A 17,556-nucleotide genomic window follows, 5' to 3' on the forward strand; every position below is an offset into this window, starting at 1 on the left:
CCCGCGCTCCCATTGGCCGAGCGCCCGTGCGTCCCTGCTTCCCGTGTTTCTATTGGCCCAGCCGCAGCGCTCCGCAGCGTGCCGGTTCCCGCCCCCTCGCGAGAACAACTTTGTTGAGGCGCTCGGAGGGGGGCGCGGACCGAATGGGGGGGCGGCGGCTGCCGCCGGAGGCCGCGGGTTCGAGGCTGCGTCCCGCCTCCTCGCGCCGAAGTCAGCGAAATAAGAGATATACAGACGGAAATAACGTGCATGGGGTTGTTCCTCTCTATTCCCCCTCTCCCTTCTCAGTAAGCGCTGACTCTTGCTGGCAAACCCCGTTTGTGAGCTGATTCTGTGGGAGATAAAATGAGGGTAATGAATTCATGCCCATTTTGCCTCCTATGGCCAAATACACAACAAACTCACAGCCAGCAGGTACTCACACCATCACCTGTACAATGGTGTCCTCAGGGTGCATAGGGATTCGCTGTGTTTGGTCCCTTTGGGCACACACACGATGGCCCTAGAACAGATATTGCCAGTAACACGGGATTTGCTGGGCAAAATCTGGGAACTGGGAATTTCATGGACCCACGAGACAACAGCCTGTTTGTGTAAGAGATGATGTCTGGGCCTTGCTACTGTTCCAAAACATCACCCATCATACCTTCAAAGCTGAACAGCTTTTCCCATTAATACCATCTCTATTTCCAAACTTTCCCATGTAAAAAGCAGTTCCCAGGCCAGAGGCAGCACTGGCACTGGCTGTAGCTGCTCCTCCTAATCGCCCAGTGTGTGCAGGGGGTCAGGGTACATTCCTGCCTGTCGCTTCCGTTTGAGGGGAGCACTTGTCCCCAGCAGGATGCCTTGGCGGGACGTTTGTCCTGGTATGACGGGTGTCCTGATGGGGTGGGTGCCCTGGTAGGGTGGCCGTGCCACCCCAGCTCTCGCTGAGCCCTTCCAGGCTCCCGGGGCATCTTTCCAGACCGGGGAGAGTTCTGGTGCGCCCGGAGACTGGCTCCGGGACGGGATGGGGGGACAGCGGTACTGAGGGACCGGGAAAAGGCAGAGCCAGGCAGGGACCGAGGGCGGCGGGGACAGGCGGGGAGCCGGGGCCGGCCGGGCGGCGGTGCTGCGGGCAGGCAGGTGGCAGCAGATCCCTGTGGAAGGGCTCGGCGGCACCGGGAGCGGAGCCGCCCGGAAAGCCGCTCCTGGGGCGGGACCCGGGTCCTCTGCGAAGAGGGCAAGGGGTGCTGTCCCCTCTGTGGGTGCCCGTCCCTCTACACTGGGCGCACAGGGCCTCTGTTCCCTTGCCCAGGATGCGCAGGGTGCTGTCCCCTCTACATCAGACGCCTGTCCCCTCCGTCCTGGCTGTTCATCCCACGAGCATAGCATCTCATCTCTGTGCCAGGGACTTTAGACTGGATATGAGTCAAAATACATCACTGAAAGTCTTGTCAAGCACTGGAACAGGCTGCCCAGGAAAGTAGGGGAGTCACCACTCCTGGAGCGATTTTAAAAACGTGTACCTATGTCACTTGGTTTAGGGGTGGCCTTGGCACTGCTGGGGTAGCAGCTGAACTTGATGACCTTAGAGGGGTTTTCCAACCTTTCCAAAAACTCTATGACTGTATTTTCCGCTCGCACTGGGTACATTTTCCCTCTGCCCCGGGTGCACGTCCCCTGAGGGCAGAGTGTTACTTCCCCTGTGCACACGTGCCTGTCACCTCTGCACCAGGTGTGTTTGCTGTCTGCGCTGGCTGCACGTCCCCTCTGCACACAGCGCTTGTCTCCTCGGCACAGGACCGTGTCCCCTCGGCACACAGCGCCTGTCCCCTCGGCACAGGACCGCGTCCCCTCGGCACACAGCGCCTGTCCCCTCGGCACAGGACCGTGTCCCCTCTGCACACAGCGCTTGTCCCCTCGGCACAGGACCGCGTCCCCTCTGCACACAGCGCCTGTCCCCTCGGCACAGGACCGTGTCCCCTCTGCACACAGTGCCTGTCCCCTCGGCACAGGACCGTGTCCCCTCGGCACAGCGGTTCCTGTCACGCGGTTCCTGTTGTCTCCTCTGCACACAGTGCATCGCTCCTCTGCACAGGGCGCGCATCCTTTCTGCACGGGCCACGTGTCCCTCCTGCACATGGTGTATGTCAGTGCCACGCAGGGTCACGGACATCCACCGTCCCCCGGGGATTCTCACAGCCAGAAAAGCGGAACTGAATGCAGTGCCATGGGCAGCTGCAGGGCTGCTCGTCTCGGAGTGCACCCGGGGTGCCATGGGGGGATCATGGTCGCCTCAAACCACCTCGGCAACTTAGCTGGGCTTTTCTTGGCGGGGCTGGAGAAAGCACATCAGCATCTTCTTGGATCAAGCAAAGGCTCCCCTCACCCTCCCCCTATAAAGAGCTGTCCGGAGGCTGAGAGTACTTCATGCTTCATCAATAAGTCCCTTTTTTTTAATAGAAAATATTCCGGAGGGGACCAGAAAGCCCCCACCCACCTCACTGAGAGCAGCTACAGGCAAGGGCAGGCGCTGGATACATCCCTGACCAGCTCGTTCCGCTGGTCCTGTGGCTTTCCTTGCCCCAAATCCCTCCTGGGAGGCAGGAAAGGGCACCAAGGCTGAGGGTCTCTGCCAGACGAGCACGCAGGCAGAACCAGGAGCCGGCAGGGCAAGCTGGCAGCGGCAGGGTGCAGAAGTGTGAGCCCACGTCCCACCCTGGCACACTGCTGGGAACAACGGGAGCGGTTGATGCCTGGGGCGCTTCCTGCGAGGGGAAGCCCCATCCGCGCCCGGCTTTGTTTCTGCTGCGGGATGCGGGCCCTGGCCCGGGGGGCTCAGTCTGCAGCCCCTCCACCACAGTGGCCGGGGTCACAGCCCTGCTTCATATGGCTCCAGCAGCAGAGCCATGCCAGTCTTCTTTCCCAGCAAAGCGTCTTCCCATGGGATTGTTTTGTAAATGTATTTAGGGCAGGGCAGACCCTTAAAACCCATTTCCAGCACTACACCTCTGTTGCAACAAGCAGTGCTGGGAGGCTGCTTAGGCAAAGACACACTGATGCAATAAGGCAGCACATTTAAAAGGCAAATGGGTGCTGAGCTAGGCGCTGCTTTTCTCACTGGCAAAGTTGGGTGCTGAGCAGTCTGGGCACCCTCTGCAGAGCCATGTGCTGAAGGTGGGCAGACTTTGGAGAAAGGGTGAGCCTAGATCATCCTGGATGCCTGAAACATCCCTGGATGCCTGAAACATCCCTGAGAACTGGTATTGCCATGCTCCCACTGTGCACACACACCACCTTGTGCCACCAGCCTAACAGAAAGGATTACGTGGTACCCAAGTGACCAATTTTTCTGGGTTTTAAATTTATCTTGTCCCTGGTCCCTTGTCATCAAGGTCTGCATGAGATTTTCCTGCCAAGCAGAGCTGTCCCGTTGCCCAAAGAGGCACAAAATGGGTAAGGGCAGCATGGCTGGGAACTTACATGTGTGGTGAGGCACACCCAGGAGACGTGTATGGACAGGCAAGTGCCTAAAAAGTGACTCTTCCACTTGGCAGAGACTTTCGGAAGCAAAACACATACCATGCGTCTTCCCACTGCCCTCCCTCCCCCATCCCAACAGCCACCCCAAATCCAGACAGCCTGGCACTGCATTCATGGCTATGGTTACCTGCCCTCCTGCACCTGGAGGTCTTTGCAGCTTTAAGCAAGGTGCTTCCCAAAAACGAGCTGGAAAAAAGTGCTTGGAAGTTTTGCCCACAGGAGGAGCCAGGCACTGTAGCTGCAGGTATTTGGCGTGGGGAGGCTGCAGGGAAAGTGTCCCTTTGGGGATGGATCTGCTCTGCAGTGGATTGGGGTTTGCAAAGCACGAGCTCTGGAGGAAGGAAAGTTTGTCCCGACTAGAATTTGTCCAAGTGCTCTCCAGCAGCCGCTCAGGGCAGGTATCTTGCCAATACACATCACCCTCCCACCCACCATGCTTGCTCCCATAAGATCTTTCACCCAAAGGAAGCTCCTAGCATGGTGCAGAGGCACCTGCCATGAGGCCAAGGAAAAGCTGGAAGGGACTAGAGTCCCTCCTTCCATTGTTTGCCCACACCTCTGGGTGTGTCACCCGTCCTCCCTGGGAGACCAGCACCTTAAAGATACCCACACCAAGCCCACATGTAGGCTGAGGTCCATCCTGTGCCCTGTGAAGCTCCTTTACTCCCTCAAGGAAGGTGCAGAGCTCACTTAGGGAAGGACATGGGATGTTTGTGCGGAGCCCTCTCCCACCCTGCAGCGACAATTCGATAATTCCCACACAGGTGTCCCAAGTGGCGAAAATGCTCAACCTCCAACCCATCCTCACAGCAGCACTTGTACCTCCAGAAAAACTCCTTTATTTCCATCCAGTTTCACCACTGGTACAGAAAATACAAAACAAGAAAAACAAAACCAAAAAAATAGGCTTTTCTGTGCCCCCCCCCCCCGTCCCCGAAGCGTGCCGACTATTTACAGGCAGAGGCGAGCGGCTCAGTGGCAGCAGCTGCACTTGCTGCTCGTCGGCTCCTTGCACACGCAGCCCTTGGCACAGTTGCTGCAGCTCGCGGGGCAGCAGGAGCAGCAACCTGGGGAGAACACAAGAGTTAGGAGGTAGGTGGAAGGGACTGGGGTTCTGTGAGGCAGGGGGATGTGATGGAGAGTGGGAAACACCACCTCTGCATGAGCAGGGCTGACCATCCCAATGGGCTGGAGTTCTCCATGAGGGTCCTACAGGGTGGGACCGGCCCCCAAGAGGGGAGGGTGCGTGTGCCTTGCAATGGGCCAGGGGAAGAGGGAAGGATCCTATGAAGGTCCTACAGGGCAAGAGAGGAAGTGATGGGGTCTCCATATGGAGTTTGACACGGCAAGAGGGGTTGTCTACAAGGGAACAGCTGGGGGGTCCCCATTGGGCTGACAGAGCAAGAAAGAGCTCCCTTGTGGAACAGGAAGGTGTCTGTGGAGTCCCACAGGGCAAGGAGGGGTTCCCCTATGGAGCAGCGAGGTGCCCAGGGAGTCCCACAGAACAAGAAGTTTCCCAATGGAGCAGAGAGGCGCCCATGGATGTCCCACAGGGCAGCGGCAGCTCCCTCCAAAAACAAGGCAGGGTTCCCCCTCCCTGAGCCCCCCACTCACTCTTGCGGCAGCTCCGGCAGCGGCAGTTCTTGCACTTGCAGGATCCTGCGCAGGAGCAGGAGTCACCTGGAGAGCGAGGGAAGGAGAGCGGGATCAGCCAGGAGTCAGGCAGCCGGGAGTTAGGCGGGAGGCAGCCGGGACAGGACGGGGCACTTACCGGCGGCACACGTGCAGTCCTGGGGGTCCATGGCTCGGCTCGGCTCGGTTCGGTTTAGCTCAGTCTAGCTCGGCTCCGTTCGGCTCGGTCCGGCGGGGCTGGCAGCGGTGCAGACCAACGCCGGCCGCCCGCTATTTATGGGGCAGGACGCGGGGCGGTGCTGGCGCTGCGCACGGTGCGGCGGGGCCGCCGGCTCCGGGGCCGTGCTCACCGGGGGCGGTGCCGTGCCGTGCCGTGCTCACCCCGGGGCCGTGCTCACCGGGGGCGGTGCCGTGCCGTGCCGTGCTCACCCCGGGGCCGTGCTCACCGGAGGCGGAGCCGTGCCGTGCCGTGCTCACCCCGGGGCTATGCTCGCCCTCGGGCCGTGCTCGCCGGGGGCGGTGCCGTGCCGTGCCGTGCTCACTCTCGGGCAGTGCGCACCCCGGGGCCGTGCTCGCCGGGGGCGGTGCCGTGCCGTGCCGTGCTCACTCTCGGGCAGTGCGCACCCCGGGGCCGTGCTGTGCCGTGCCCTACCCCCGGGCCGTGCTCACCGGGGGCGGTGCTCACCGCGGAGCCCTGCCGTGCTGTGCTTACCCGGGTCACGGACCTGCCCCCACACCCCCGCTCCCAGCCCGCTGAGGGGAGGCCGGGGTGTCCCACCTGCACGCCCCTCTCCGGCAGGGTGCTGCGCTCCGGGGCACCGAGACCTGGAATGCGCCCGGTGTGGGGGTGACAGCACTGGCACGGCACCGCCACCGCGTCCTGCACGCTTGGGACAGCCCCGTGGCGCTGCCCCATGTGTCCAGCGCTGTGGTGCAGCGGTGCCCCCAGCTCAGGGGTGGCTGTGGGGTGCACGGGGCTGTCCCTGAGGATGAGACTGTTTCAGCATCCCACTGGAGAGTGGGATGGCCCTGGGCAGCCCCCATGGGGCTGGAGCGCTCAGATAGCCTCCCAGGAGGGATGAACCATAGAGCACCCTGAGTTGGAAGAGGCCCATAAGGCTCATCGCATGCAGCTCCTGAACCTGCAGAGGACAACTCCAAAAAGTGCACCATGTCCTTGAGTATGTTGTCTAAAAACTTCCTAAGCCAGGCTTGGTGCAGTGACCACTTCCTTGGGGAGTGTGTTCCAGGGCCCAACTAACTTCTGGGGAAAAAATATTTTCCTAACACCTAATCTAAACGTCCCTTGACAGAGTTTCATGCACTTCCCTCAGGTGAGCGTCAGGATGCAGTGTGATAGCTTGGCATTGCCAGCTAGGAGCTGCTGGGAATCACTTTCTCATCCCTCTGAGTTTTCCACCTCATCACAAGGTTTATGTGCCAGTGGGCTTCCACCACCTCACACGCGCCCGTGGCCAGTTCAACATCCAGCATGGCAAACAGTGGCTGGGCCAGGGCCAGGCTGTCCCCACGCCTGCACCCCCTGCTCTCTTGGTGGTGTCGCAGATGGAGCAAGCCCGGATTCAGAGCTGGTGCTGTAGATGGGTCCATCCCCATGGAGCCTGGGCCAGCGGGCTCTAGGACCAGGAGAGGTTCAGTGACCCGGGTGGTTGTGCCAGGGAACGGCTCGTGCTTGTTTGCAAAAGCACGGAGTTGTTTTTTTCCTGGCAGTGTTTGCCAGCAGCAGCGAGGCGAAGCCAGCAGGCATTGCACACGCCACTGGCTGAGCGGGAAGGAGGAGAGGTGGAATAACCGAGCACGTGTGGTGTCACTGCACATAAACACGGGTTGGGAATTAACTTCCCTCCCTCCTGGACAGCCCCAGCGCAGTGCTTCGGGAATGTGCTGCACCCGCGGGCCCCCCCTCCAGCAGGGCGGGTTCTGCTGCACCCGTGGTTGAGGAAAAGAGAGCCCTGACCTGCCAAAATGGGATCGTGCACCCCTGCACGGGGCCATTCCAAAGGTGAGGGATGACTGTGCAGGGCCAAAGCCGCAGGGAAAGCAGGGGAATTCCCAGATTGCCAGGAATCTTGCATATCATACATGGAGGGGCTGTGCTGAGTCCTGGGACACGTTGTCCTGGGTCCTCATCACTGTGAGCGGGAAAAGGCAGCACAGCATCCCCACAGAACTGTATGTGAAGTTGTGATGGGAAAAGAGCCTGGAAAATGCCTGATTTCCCAATCTGAGCATTTCCACTAAATAGTGAGGTCATCCCGCAAGCAGAGCAGGGAGGAATGAATGAGTATCCCCTGAGCCACGGGCTTGCTGAAAGGCCATGCCAGACATCAATGGGGAGAGGAGAGCTCGGAGGGGTCTGCTGTATTATGGCTGGTATTCCAATTTCCCAGGGTATGGAGTCGTTAAGTCTGTTCCCATGTAAGAGGAGTGCCATGTCCAACTCTATTTTATAACAGTCATAAAGTGAGCAGCAGAGCTGCAGCTGCCCAGCATGGGTCTCAGGGCTCAGAGTGGGGATGCTGGAACTGCTGTCTGCCCACCACCTCTCTCCCCACCACTTCCCCTGAAGGCAGGGGACAGCGTCTGACAGCTGCTCTCCATCATACTGCCATGGGGCACAGAGATGAGCACAGCAAAGAGCCATGGGGCAGGACCAGTGCAAACCCACAGGGACCAGCAAAGCCAGACTGATTCTGTGAGCTTTGCTGGTTAAACCAGATGTTTGGTGATAAATCCCATTAGCAACCTCTCCTTCACTCTTGTTGTGAGCTCACCATTGATGTTTTTGTGTGGTTGGCACTTACATCTCTCTGAGTTGGAAGGGATAAAGATAACCCTGCTCTTTGCAGAGTGGAGTTTAGTGTGATTGCTCCATGCCTGCCATGTCCTGCCCTAAATTCAACTGACATAGGAGTGGCCTTTGCACCTGCCAGAAGTGTGGGGTGATGGTGACATCTCAGGGGATACCCTGAGGGAGGAGCCCTCCTGGAGCAAAGGGGTATGCCCTAGGGATTGGCACCCTGAGCAGCCCATGGGCAGGAGTGCTGTGCTGTAGGCTGTGCCAAATCCCTGGCTGAGTCCTGGCAGTGACTGGGTGGGTCAGGAAAGGTTTTTAACCTAAAAAGTGACCATGAACAGTTGCATTTGAGGAGTGTGGTGACAGGCAGAGCCTGTCATGTTCCTGGGAAGCAGCAGGATGGCACAGGGCACCTGGTGTGCAGCATTCTGGCAGCAGCATGGCTGTGCTTGGGCAGAGTGAGCATCACACCCTGACATGGGCATTGCAGGCATCACATCCCATTGTTGGCTTTGCACCCTGGCATAGGCATCCCATCCCACTGTGGGCATTCCATCCCATCACAGGTGTTGCACCCCATCACTGGAATCCTGGTATGGGCACTGCAAACCACAATGGGCATCACGCTCTGGTTTGGGCATCACGTCCCATCACAGGCACTGAACCCTATTGTGGGGATCACACCCCATTGTGTGCACTGGACCCCACAGTGGAGAACCGGGTCACCTGAGGCTCCCCAGGAGCACCCAGCCAGACTGGCAGAGGTGGCAGGGGGATAAGCAATGTGGTTCTACCAGCCAGTTCAACTAAACTGCCAGGAGGAAAACGAAACCTGTTTCTCTGCCACCCCACCTGCCATGGAAACATTCCCCCTGGAAATGGGCAGGGCTGGGGTGCTTATTACAGTGAAAGCTTGTAATAACGAGCTGCTCATTAGCCCCGAGGATCTCTGGTTGGAGGAGACAGCATGGGATTTGCCCCTGGGTAACAAGAGGGTGGTGGGGAGTGGAAAATTCCCTTATTGTGTAGGTAAAGTGTTAAAACAAGAGTCAGAACTACTGGTAGGGAGAGCAGAGCCAAGACTAGAAGACAGGAGCAAAAATAAGACACAGGCTCTTTGCCATGACCTCCCACACGCACTGTCCTCCCGCTCCCCAGGGAAACTGCCGCACCCAACAGAAGTGCCAAGTTCCTCATGGACCTTTATATACATATCACTTTATTTAGGTAGCTTATTACATGTCAAAGTGACAAACACTAAAGAAATCTGAACACATATATAAAAAAAAGACAACCAACATACACAATAAGGTTATTCTTCTTTGGCCCCCCCAGATGTGCATCACCCCCAGATGTGCAGCCAGGGGTCCCCTATTTGCAGCAGCTGCACTTGGCGGAGGGGGGCCCCTTGCAGACGCAGCCCTGTGCACACTTGGCACATCCAGCTGGGCAGCAGGAGCAGCAGCCTGTGGGAGAGACAAAAAAAAATTAAGGACATTCTCAGGAAGTCAGGCTGGGGCTCGGGAGGTCTCACTGTTTTGGAGACCTCCCATGTATTCATGCTGTTCCCTTTTTAGCAGCATCCCTGCTCTTGGCAGTGTCTTCCACGGTGTTTGTGCAGGCAGGGCTGGCACTGGAGAGGCAGGGGGAGAGTATGGTACTCCCGGGGGTTCACCAGGATTCCCCCAGTCCCTCTCTTTGAAATCCTCATGGCACACAGCTCTGCTGTGGGTGACAGCACCAGGAGCACCCAGAAGAAATCCCAGCATCAGTTTCCTCCCCAGCATCCCCTTGTGCTGAGCCTGCGGTGCTATTGAGGGGAATGCTCAGGTTTAGGTGATAAAGAGTATGTATGGCCTGGAGAGGGGGTGGGATTCACACTGCGCTCCTTTGGGGGGCAAAAAACCTTATGTGAGGAATAAACTCGCCACTGCCAATCCTAAGACTGATTTGATTCCATGCATACACGGATGTGTAGTGAAAACCCCTGAAGTGTTTCTGCTCCCCCTGCCCCGGGGGTCTCAGGGATCCCTCTTACCTTTTTTGCACGATGTGCATTTGCAGTTTTTGCATTTACAGTTGTCCCCGCAGGTGCAGGTGCCACCTAATACATGGAGAAAAGGAGAAAAAGAGGTTGAGAAGAGGTGGTGGGAGGGGATACCAACAACCAGAGATCCGCGGGGAACAGCACTGCCTGCCCTCCGAGCATCCACTGATGCTTCAGCCTCGCTCAGAGCGGAGGTCACGGCATTCCCAGCCGCTTTCCAGTGAGATGCTCCCAGCGTGACACCGCAGTGCTGGGAGAGGGCTTCAGCTGCTGGCCCAGCCCGTATGAGAGAGAGCATTGGGAATGGCGGAGGAGGCCGGCGGGCGGGAGTGCCGGTGTTCCCGCCGGGATGCTGCGGCTCCCGCTGCCCCCCCGGGATGGAAGGAAACGCTGCCTTACCTGTGGCACAAGGGCAATCCTGAGAGTCCATGTCTGGCTGGGCTGGGTGCCTGCTGTCGGACGCGTTGGGCGACGGGAGGAAGCTTTGGCAGGACTCGCGGCCGCCTCCTATTTATCCTTGGCCAGCCGAGAGCGAGTGCAAAACCTCCGCCCCTGCAGCCTGCGCACGGCTCAGCCCGGCGCCTGCCCCGGGCGCTGCTGATTCACTCCCCGGGCGGCGCAGCGTGACCTGGGGCTCCCAGGCAGAGGGAGGGCTGTCGGGGTGACCATCCTGCTCTGCTGAGATCTTGGAAGGAGTGCAGAGAACGGCCAGATCTCATCACACAGATGACACCTGTCTCAGGAGTGTTGCTGTGCTCGACGGGGCTGATGGTGCACCCAGGGAGACCCCACAGTCCAGCCATTGATTGATTGATTGATTGATTGATTGATGCCAAAATCAATCTGCCAATCTGATTTGGGGGATACATTATTTCAGGAAATGCCACCACTGCTGGGAAATCTCAGTCCCCTCCTCTCAGAGCTGGCACAGTGGGGTGACAGGGAGCTGGCACCATGACATGACAAGGATTCAGTCCCTGCTTGAGACCCTGTCCTCTGGTTCCTACACCCTCCCTGCAAGCAGGAGCAGCAACAAGCTGGACTGGACTGGCCAGAGCCTGCCATGCCCTCCCAGTGCCCCAGGACAGTGGCACCCACGTCCCCTTGGCGCCGTGCATGGCACCTCGGGGCCCTGTCTCCTTCCCAGCTGGGTGCTCCATCCCACTCTTCTGAATTAATTTCCGTGTGTCATTAACTGGGTGTGCAGGGGAGGAGGGTGGCAGGCGAGCTGCCATCACCCTGGTCAACTCCTCCAGCGGGTTTTACCTACCCACTCAAAAGCACAGTGAAGGTTTGGGGTGGAAGGCAAAAAAAGAATTAATGTTTGCTGAGATTTTTGGTGTGGGGACAGTCTGCTTCATGTGCAGGAGGCATTGTCAGCTGTGGAGCATCCTTCCTGATCATTCCTGTGTTTCTGTGTGCTCCTTGGTGTCAGTGATACCCCATCCCAGCTGCCCCTTGCTCTGAGACTCCTTTGCCTTGGGGTTTTATTCCAGCTGGGCTTTTGCCTGCAGTACCTGGCTGAGGCAGTTTGTCCATGCTAATCCAGCCGAAACAGCGGCCCGTGGAGTATTTTTACCACTCAGCTGTCTGGGCTTGTTGGGAGCTTGTTGGGTGACCTGATGGGGAGCACTGCCAGCACCCCGACTCAGCGTCTCCTCCAGCCTCTCCAGGCCGGTGTGGGAAATCAGTTGGAAAAGCCTCAGAAAGGCAGAGCCAATGGGCCCCTTCCTCAACTCCTCTACCCTGGAGCAGCTTGTCAGTGCCCTGACATGCCAGCCCTGAGGCCGTGTGATTGTCACACTGCTGCTGATGCACTGGGCCGTGATGGCAGGGAACGGTGCCAGGGAGCAGGCGCGTGCCAAGCGTGTTATTGCTCCTGTGGGAGCAGGGGAGCACAAACATGGGAAACACATGTGCAAATGGTCACCTGCCACCCTGGCTATGGCCCCTGTAGTGTATTGCTGTCATGACAGAGGGACAAATCTCCTTGGGATCTTTAATTTGCTCTGCTCCTTGGCTGAAATAATCAGCCAAGCACTCCTGTGGTACAGTAATATGCTGGAAATGCTTCCTGCTGTGCTGTGTTGTGATGGATTAATGGTGAACAGCAATATCACTGTTGTGTCTGTTGTGTCTTCCCTCACTGCCTGGCACCCTTGGTCACTCAGGCAAAAATTGGCACTGTCCCCAGCTGGCGGTGGCCCAGGGATACAGGGATATGTGGCTTCTCCAAAATAGTCCCTCTCCTCTAGCCTAGGGGAGGAGGGTGGAGCCCACACAAAGGGAAGAGAACAATCTCTGCCATGAAAGGACAGGGTGCAGGAAAGCTCTCCAGCATCTGTTCTCAATCAGACCCCAGCTCTTTTCAGTTTCTTTCCTCTCTTTCTGCACAAAAGAAAAAAATCATCTTCCAGGTGATGTAGAACTGAGAGTCAGGACTCTGGTAGATCTTACATCGCTCCCAGTCTATTCTGTAATTGATTTGGGATACATTCTATGATTAATTTGGGATTGGACTGGAATAGTGGGTTGTCAGGCAGACACATACCAATCAGACACCTCCAGAAGCAACCTGGTATTGGGGTGACAATGATGAGCTGGGGACACCTTCCTGCTGTTTAAATACTCCCCATGACAAGGTCTTGCCAGCCTCAATTTGCCTTCTGGACTCTGCCCTCCATTTGCCTGGGGGTCCTCCATCATTTCAATGGGTCTGTTGCTGCTCCCCAGAGCCAAGCAAAACAGGCAGGATCCCTGCACAGAATTTATTCACCAGCCCTTGCCATACCAGAGCTGTACCCCTTGGCTCTCATGTCCCCTTTGTGGGATTCCTGGCTCTGTCCCCAGGCAATTCCCCTGAGATTGCCAGGTGGATTAACACGGGTGAGTCAGTGTGATGCTCCAGGCAGAGCCGGAGATGATGTTCACGGGGAGGATGGTGATGGCTGAGCATCACCATGGGCATGCCAGGGACGGGGATCCCTAGAAAGGAGAGAAGGAAGCTGACAGCTTTCAGGACAGTGTGGCAGAGGCAGCTGTTCCTGTGACACCTCAGGCGTCTCCAGCTGATTGCTGAAAGCCACAGGAAGGTGTCAGGGCTGGTGACTGGCAGTGACTCAAGGCTGGTGCCAGGCAGGCGAGGAGGGAGGCGCAGCAGCCAGCTCCCGTGGAGGTGAGCTGGCACAGGCACAGGTCTCTGCTGAAAGACACGTGGCTCCAGTCACCTGTAGGCAGTCGAGGTGCATAATGGACCAGCATCAGCCTCCAGCTGCCCATGGTGCAGCCACCCCGCACATCACCTTCTGGGGACCCTGCAGTCTACTACAAGCCCCGCCTCATGGCACGTGTCCCTCAAAGTGCTTGCTCTGGGCTCATCATCCCCTCTGGAGCAGTGATGGGTTTGGAGACCCCTCCTTCACCCAGATACAAGATCCCAGGCAGCTGGGGAGCTCTGCTGGCAAAGCACAGTGGCTTGGTGGGTACAGACTGTGGGCAGGGATGCAGGGAGCCATGAACCCCATGTGGGCACAGCACCAGGAACCTGGGGGACAGTCCCTGGGCGTGCCCTGCCCCTCACCATTGCCTTTTGCTTGCCTGGCAGGATGCTGATGCAGGATACCCAGAGGTGGCCCTGATGCTGCAGCAGCAGCAAGGGCAGCTCAGCTCTGCCTGCTCCAGCTGCCTCTTTGTGTTGGTCTCTGGGCAAGAGAGCCATGGCTAGCCAGGGCTCAGCTGCCAGAGGTACAAGGAACTGCAGCCCACCTGGGACTGGTCTTTTAAACCCAAATGGAGAAAATAAGAAATATTTTAGCACCCAGCAAACACCCAGCACATGCATGTGCTGAAAGCCAGCAGGAAGCCCTCGGAGTGATTGCTGCTTAGAAAGCAGGCTCAGCTTTGATCCGAATCTCAGGTTATTGTTTGCTGATGATAAACAAGTGTTTGAAACACGGGAAATAGGTGCTGACGTAGTTTTATTTTGCTGGTGCTTGCCAGCCCTTTGGCAGAGGAGGAAGAAGGTGAATCACCCCTTGTCTGCCCTGGGAAGCCATTCTCAACCACTCCCCATGTGCATAGGCAAAGCCTTGGAAACATTTGGGAGTGAAACCGGATCAGTGGGGTGACCTCAGTCTGTGGAGACTTTCTCTTTCCCAGAAAAATTGGGAGCAAAGACTTGTTCTGCTCTCAGTGGCAGACATTAGCTAAGCTCATTGTCTCTTCTTCCTCCTTGCATCTTCCTGGGAAGATGCCTGCTTCCCTGCCTGCACCTTGATTGCAGCTTTAGGAAAATACATCCCAGCGAGTGCTTCTCCAATATCAGCCATCAGCAAAGATGTGGCATGTCCCATTTTCCTGGGGAAATGCCCTTCCTGCGGACTTGCTGGCCCACATCACGTCTGTAACTGTAGGAAGGCACCTTCAGCCCGCTGGCAGTGGGAAGGGGACGGGCAGATTTCCATTAAGCAGGAATTGCACGGCGTGCAATCCCGGGACGCTTTCACAAGCCGGCAGCACTCTTTGATGTGGGTGCTTTGGGAGCCGCCTTGTGACCCAGCCGGCTGTGCTGGGGCTGGGACTCCCAAGGTCGGGATTATGAGTCGGGCTCAGCTGCCGGCTCATCCTATGGCTCCAGGCAAGGGCTTGGCCCTTACTCCTTATTTCTTATCTGCAATGGAACTATCAATATTACCTTCTCCTCAAAAAAGCAGTGTGGAAAGGGTGGGGATTTGCTAATTACTGATTTTTAGGAAGACGGGAAAGGAAGAAATGCTGAATTGATGTCATGAACTGGGTCCAGGAGTGTGAACTGACAAAATTCCTGTCAGTTTTGGGGTGTGCATCCTGAGAGACCCCAGCACAAGGTGGGAGCTCCTGCCTAGCAGGACAGGCTTTTGGGGCCAGGTGATGTGTGTTGGGGCATGTCTGGAAGATGAAAGGGCTGATTCTTCTTTTGATCATGAAATTCTCATAAATGTTAATGGGAATTACTTCGAGGTCTAACAAGGGTTGAATTGCAGCCCCCAAGGGAAGGAAGGGGATGAGGACCAACCAAGCTTTGACTGGGAAATAAAAATGCTTGAATTTACCTTGTCCCCCACCTGTGAGAGCAGAAAACCAGTGGGTCAGGGGCTGCCCAGCATCCCTGCATGCTCTTCTGGGAAAGGGGTTTGCCAGGTGTCCCCTACTTTGCCCAACACAGCTGGCAAACACATGATGGGCTTTAAGCATCACCTTAACTCTAGGCTTCATTTTAATTCACCAATCCAATGCTTTCCCAGTGTACAGTTTGGATTTTCTTTTTTTTTTTTTCTTTGGTTTTGTTTTTTTCCTTACATCTTTCCTTCCCTTTTGTGTCTTTCAGGTTCCCACAGACTTCAAACTCACCTGCTCCAACTACTCGCCGCCTCCCCTGGCTGAAACGTGACCCAAAGTTTCCAAGTATCGTTACCTTGGGCATATTTAATTATTATATTCCCCTTTAGTTGCTAATTAGAAGCCAAGAGTAGAGGGGATGAGTAATTCCTTGGGATGTCAAGTACACACTTGCCTGAGCTTGCAAAGAAAACATCGGCCCCCTCAGTATAAAGGTGTGAAATAAAAGGATGTGATATTTTCCTTGATGTCTTTAAACCCTGCTCCTGAGATCCAGAAATCCTTGTTGTCTATCTTGGGAATGATTCATGCAGCTGCTGTGCCGGATCCTGCCTCCCCCGAGAGCAGTGTAGCTGTAGAGGCAGGATCTGGCACAACAGCTCTTTACATCCCCATCCAAAAGTGTCTCCCAGCTCAGGAATGGGCATGGGATGGGGGGGAGAAATGCTGCTCCATCTGGGGCAGCAAATCTGGGATGGTGAAGGAGAAAAGCCCCTGCAGACAGGCTCATTCTTCATTTTAAGGTGTACTTAAGTGTGCAGATGCAATTGCTCATCCCTCCCCACTTCCTCCAGCCATATTATCCCCCTCCTTGAAGGATGGGGATAGTTATTTTTGCCAACATTTTCCCAAACTCAATATTTGAGCACTCCTCAGCGTTCCTCTGCCAGGCAGATAAAGGCATAGTGAATTTTTGGTTACATTTGAAGTCTTTTCAAAGAAACAGCTTCTGGGTAGGTGACAATCTTCATACCTGTTGTGCTGTAAGGTCCAGCATCTCCATACAACCTGTCTAGAAAGCCAGCAGCCTGTGCCAAGTGGGTTTGATTATATAATCTGTATATATCTATATCTATATCTATATCTATATCTATATCTATATCTATATCTATAATCTATATCCATATATATCCATATCGATATCTAATTTATTATATATTTTATTATATAATATGTATTATATGAAATCATAGTGGCTTAAACAATGTTATATTAAATGATTATAGTATATCAATTACAGTTAGTAGGAACTAGAAAAGAGCAAACACTGGTCACAGAGCATTGCCTTTCCAAGCCTGTGCAGAGTAGCCAGGGAGGAGGATGGTGATGATTTATTGCTGGATTTTAAGATCTGTGTTCTAGTGAAGAAGCTGAATAATCCCTCAACTACAGTTACACTAATCCTGGCTGCAAAGCAGGGCCTGTCTGTGCAGCAGTGAAACCCAGGGGCTTAGTGAGGATTTTATGAGTTTTCCCCCCTGGTAAAAGTTGCAAAAGGGAAGGACCCCTGTCCTGAGCACTGCTCAGGATCCAGGACTGGATGCTGCACCTTTGAAAGTAAATAAATTTTATTATTTTTTATTATTTTATTTATAAATAGATCTAATTTAATTTTATAGATGATGGGCTTTCAAACAAAGGGAAATGAATGTTAAAAGCCACGATTTCAATATTAAGAGTTTCAGAGCCAGCTGATTCAAAGTGGCAGCTGTAATTTAATTGTGTTGCAGACGTGCCAAACCCAATACCATAATTAGTGATTCAAAATAATATTTACAGCTCCAATCATACATATTTAGCAAGAAGTTGAAATTTCCATCTATTTACAATTTTACCAGCTTAAAAAGGTCTGTAAGCTCAGTTTTCCCCCCATTTTGCTTGGTTGGGATTGAAGAGCCTGGAAGAGCAACGCTCAGCACTGCTGGGAGAGGAGCTGGGGGTTGGAACTGGATGATCTTTAATGTCCTTTCCAAGCCAAACTATTCTAGAATTTTGCGATTTTCCCTGTGAGGACAGTGGTGTTTGCTGGCCTAGAGCAACACCCCATTGCGTGCCTGAGTTCATGCCAGCATTTTGCCTTTGTGCTCTGGTACCCAAACCAGCAGGAGGGAGGGGGACCCACTGCACAGCTGGCACTGACATCCACGCTCACCCCAAACAGAGCCACAGAGGGAAAAAACACCCTCCTTAAAATGCTGCATGTGATTGCTGCCTCCTTATCCACAAGTATAATGGCACATTGATAGAAGTGCCAGAGAACCTTGGTAAAAACAATTTAAAGAAGAGGAAAAGGAGGTCATCACATTCAGAATTGCACGGTCCCTGCTTGAGTGCTGCTTTTTAGAGCTCTCCTTCGCATGCAGGGCAGGGACGCTGC

At 55.3% G+C, this 17,556-nt stretch overlaps 2 protein-coding genes across 2 annotated transcripts; both read right to left on the reverse strand.

The window, feature by feature from the left end:
* Positions 1 to 4,348: 4,348 nt before the first annotated feature.
* On the reverse strand, positions 4,349 to 5,453 carry LOC311159213 (metallothionein-2). The gene is made up of 3 exons (XM_084215159.1): positions 5,297 to 5,453; positions 5,140 to 5,205; positions 4,349 to 4,592 (listed from the first exon to the last, which is right to left on the reverse strand). The coding sequence occupies exons 1-3, from the start codon at positions 5,325 to 5,327 to the stop codon at positions 4,498 to 4,500; spliced, it is 192 nt and encodes a 63-aa protein (XP_084071285.1). The 5' UTR covers positions 5,328 to 5,453; the 3' UTR covers positions 4,349 to 4,497.
* Positions 5,454 to 9,173: 3,720 nt separating this feature from the next.
* Positions 9,174 to 10,533, reverse strand: LOC311159339 (metallothionein-1). The gene is made up of 3 exons (XM_084215356.1): positions 10,422 to 10,533; positions 10,014 to 10,079; positions 9,174 to 9,441 (listed from the first exon to the last, which is right to left on the reverse strand). The coding sequence occupies exons 1-3, from the start codon at positions 10,450 to 10,452 to the stop codon at positions 9,347 to 9,349; spliced, it is 192 nt and encodes a 63-aa protein (XP_084071482.1). The 5' UTR covers positions 10,453 to 10,533; the 3' UTR covers positions 9,174 to 9,346.
* Between the last annotated feature and the right edge of the window lie 7,023 nt (positions 10,534 to 17,556).

This window comes from Fringilla coelebs (genome assembly GCF_963513975.1).
Source record: "Fringilla coelebs genome assembly, chromosome: 14".
Lineage (NCBI taxonomy): Eukaryota > Metazoa > Chordata > Aves > Passeriformes > Fringillidae > Fringilla > Fringilla coelebs.

Coding starts and splice junctions, on each gene's coding strand:
- LOC311159339 (XM_084215356.1), bottom strand. CDS start 10,452: ATGGACTCTCAGGATTGCCCTTGTGCCACAG. Junction 10,080..10,421: donor GGATTGCCCTTGTGCCACAG/GTAAGGCAGCGT, acceptor TCCATGTATTAG/GTGGCACCTGCACCTGCGGG. Junction 9,442..10,013: donor ATGCACATCGTGCAAAAAAG/GTAAGAGGGATC, acceptor TCTCTCCCACAG/GCTGCTGCTCCTGCTGCCCA.
- LOC311159213 (XM_084215159.1), bottom strand. CDS start 5,327: ATGGACCCCCAGGACTGCACGTGTGCCGCCG. Junction 5,206..5,296: donor GGACTGCACGTGTGCCGCCG/GTAAGTGCCCCG, acceptor CTCGCTCTCCAG/GTGACTCCTGCTCCTGCGCA. Junction 4,593..5,139: donor CTGCCGGAGCTGCCGCAAGA/GTGAGTGGGGGG, acceptor TGTTCTCCCCAG/GTTGCTGCTCCTGCTGCCCC.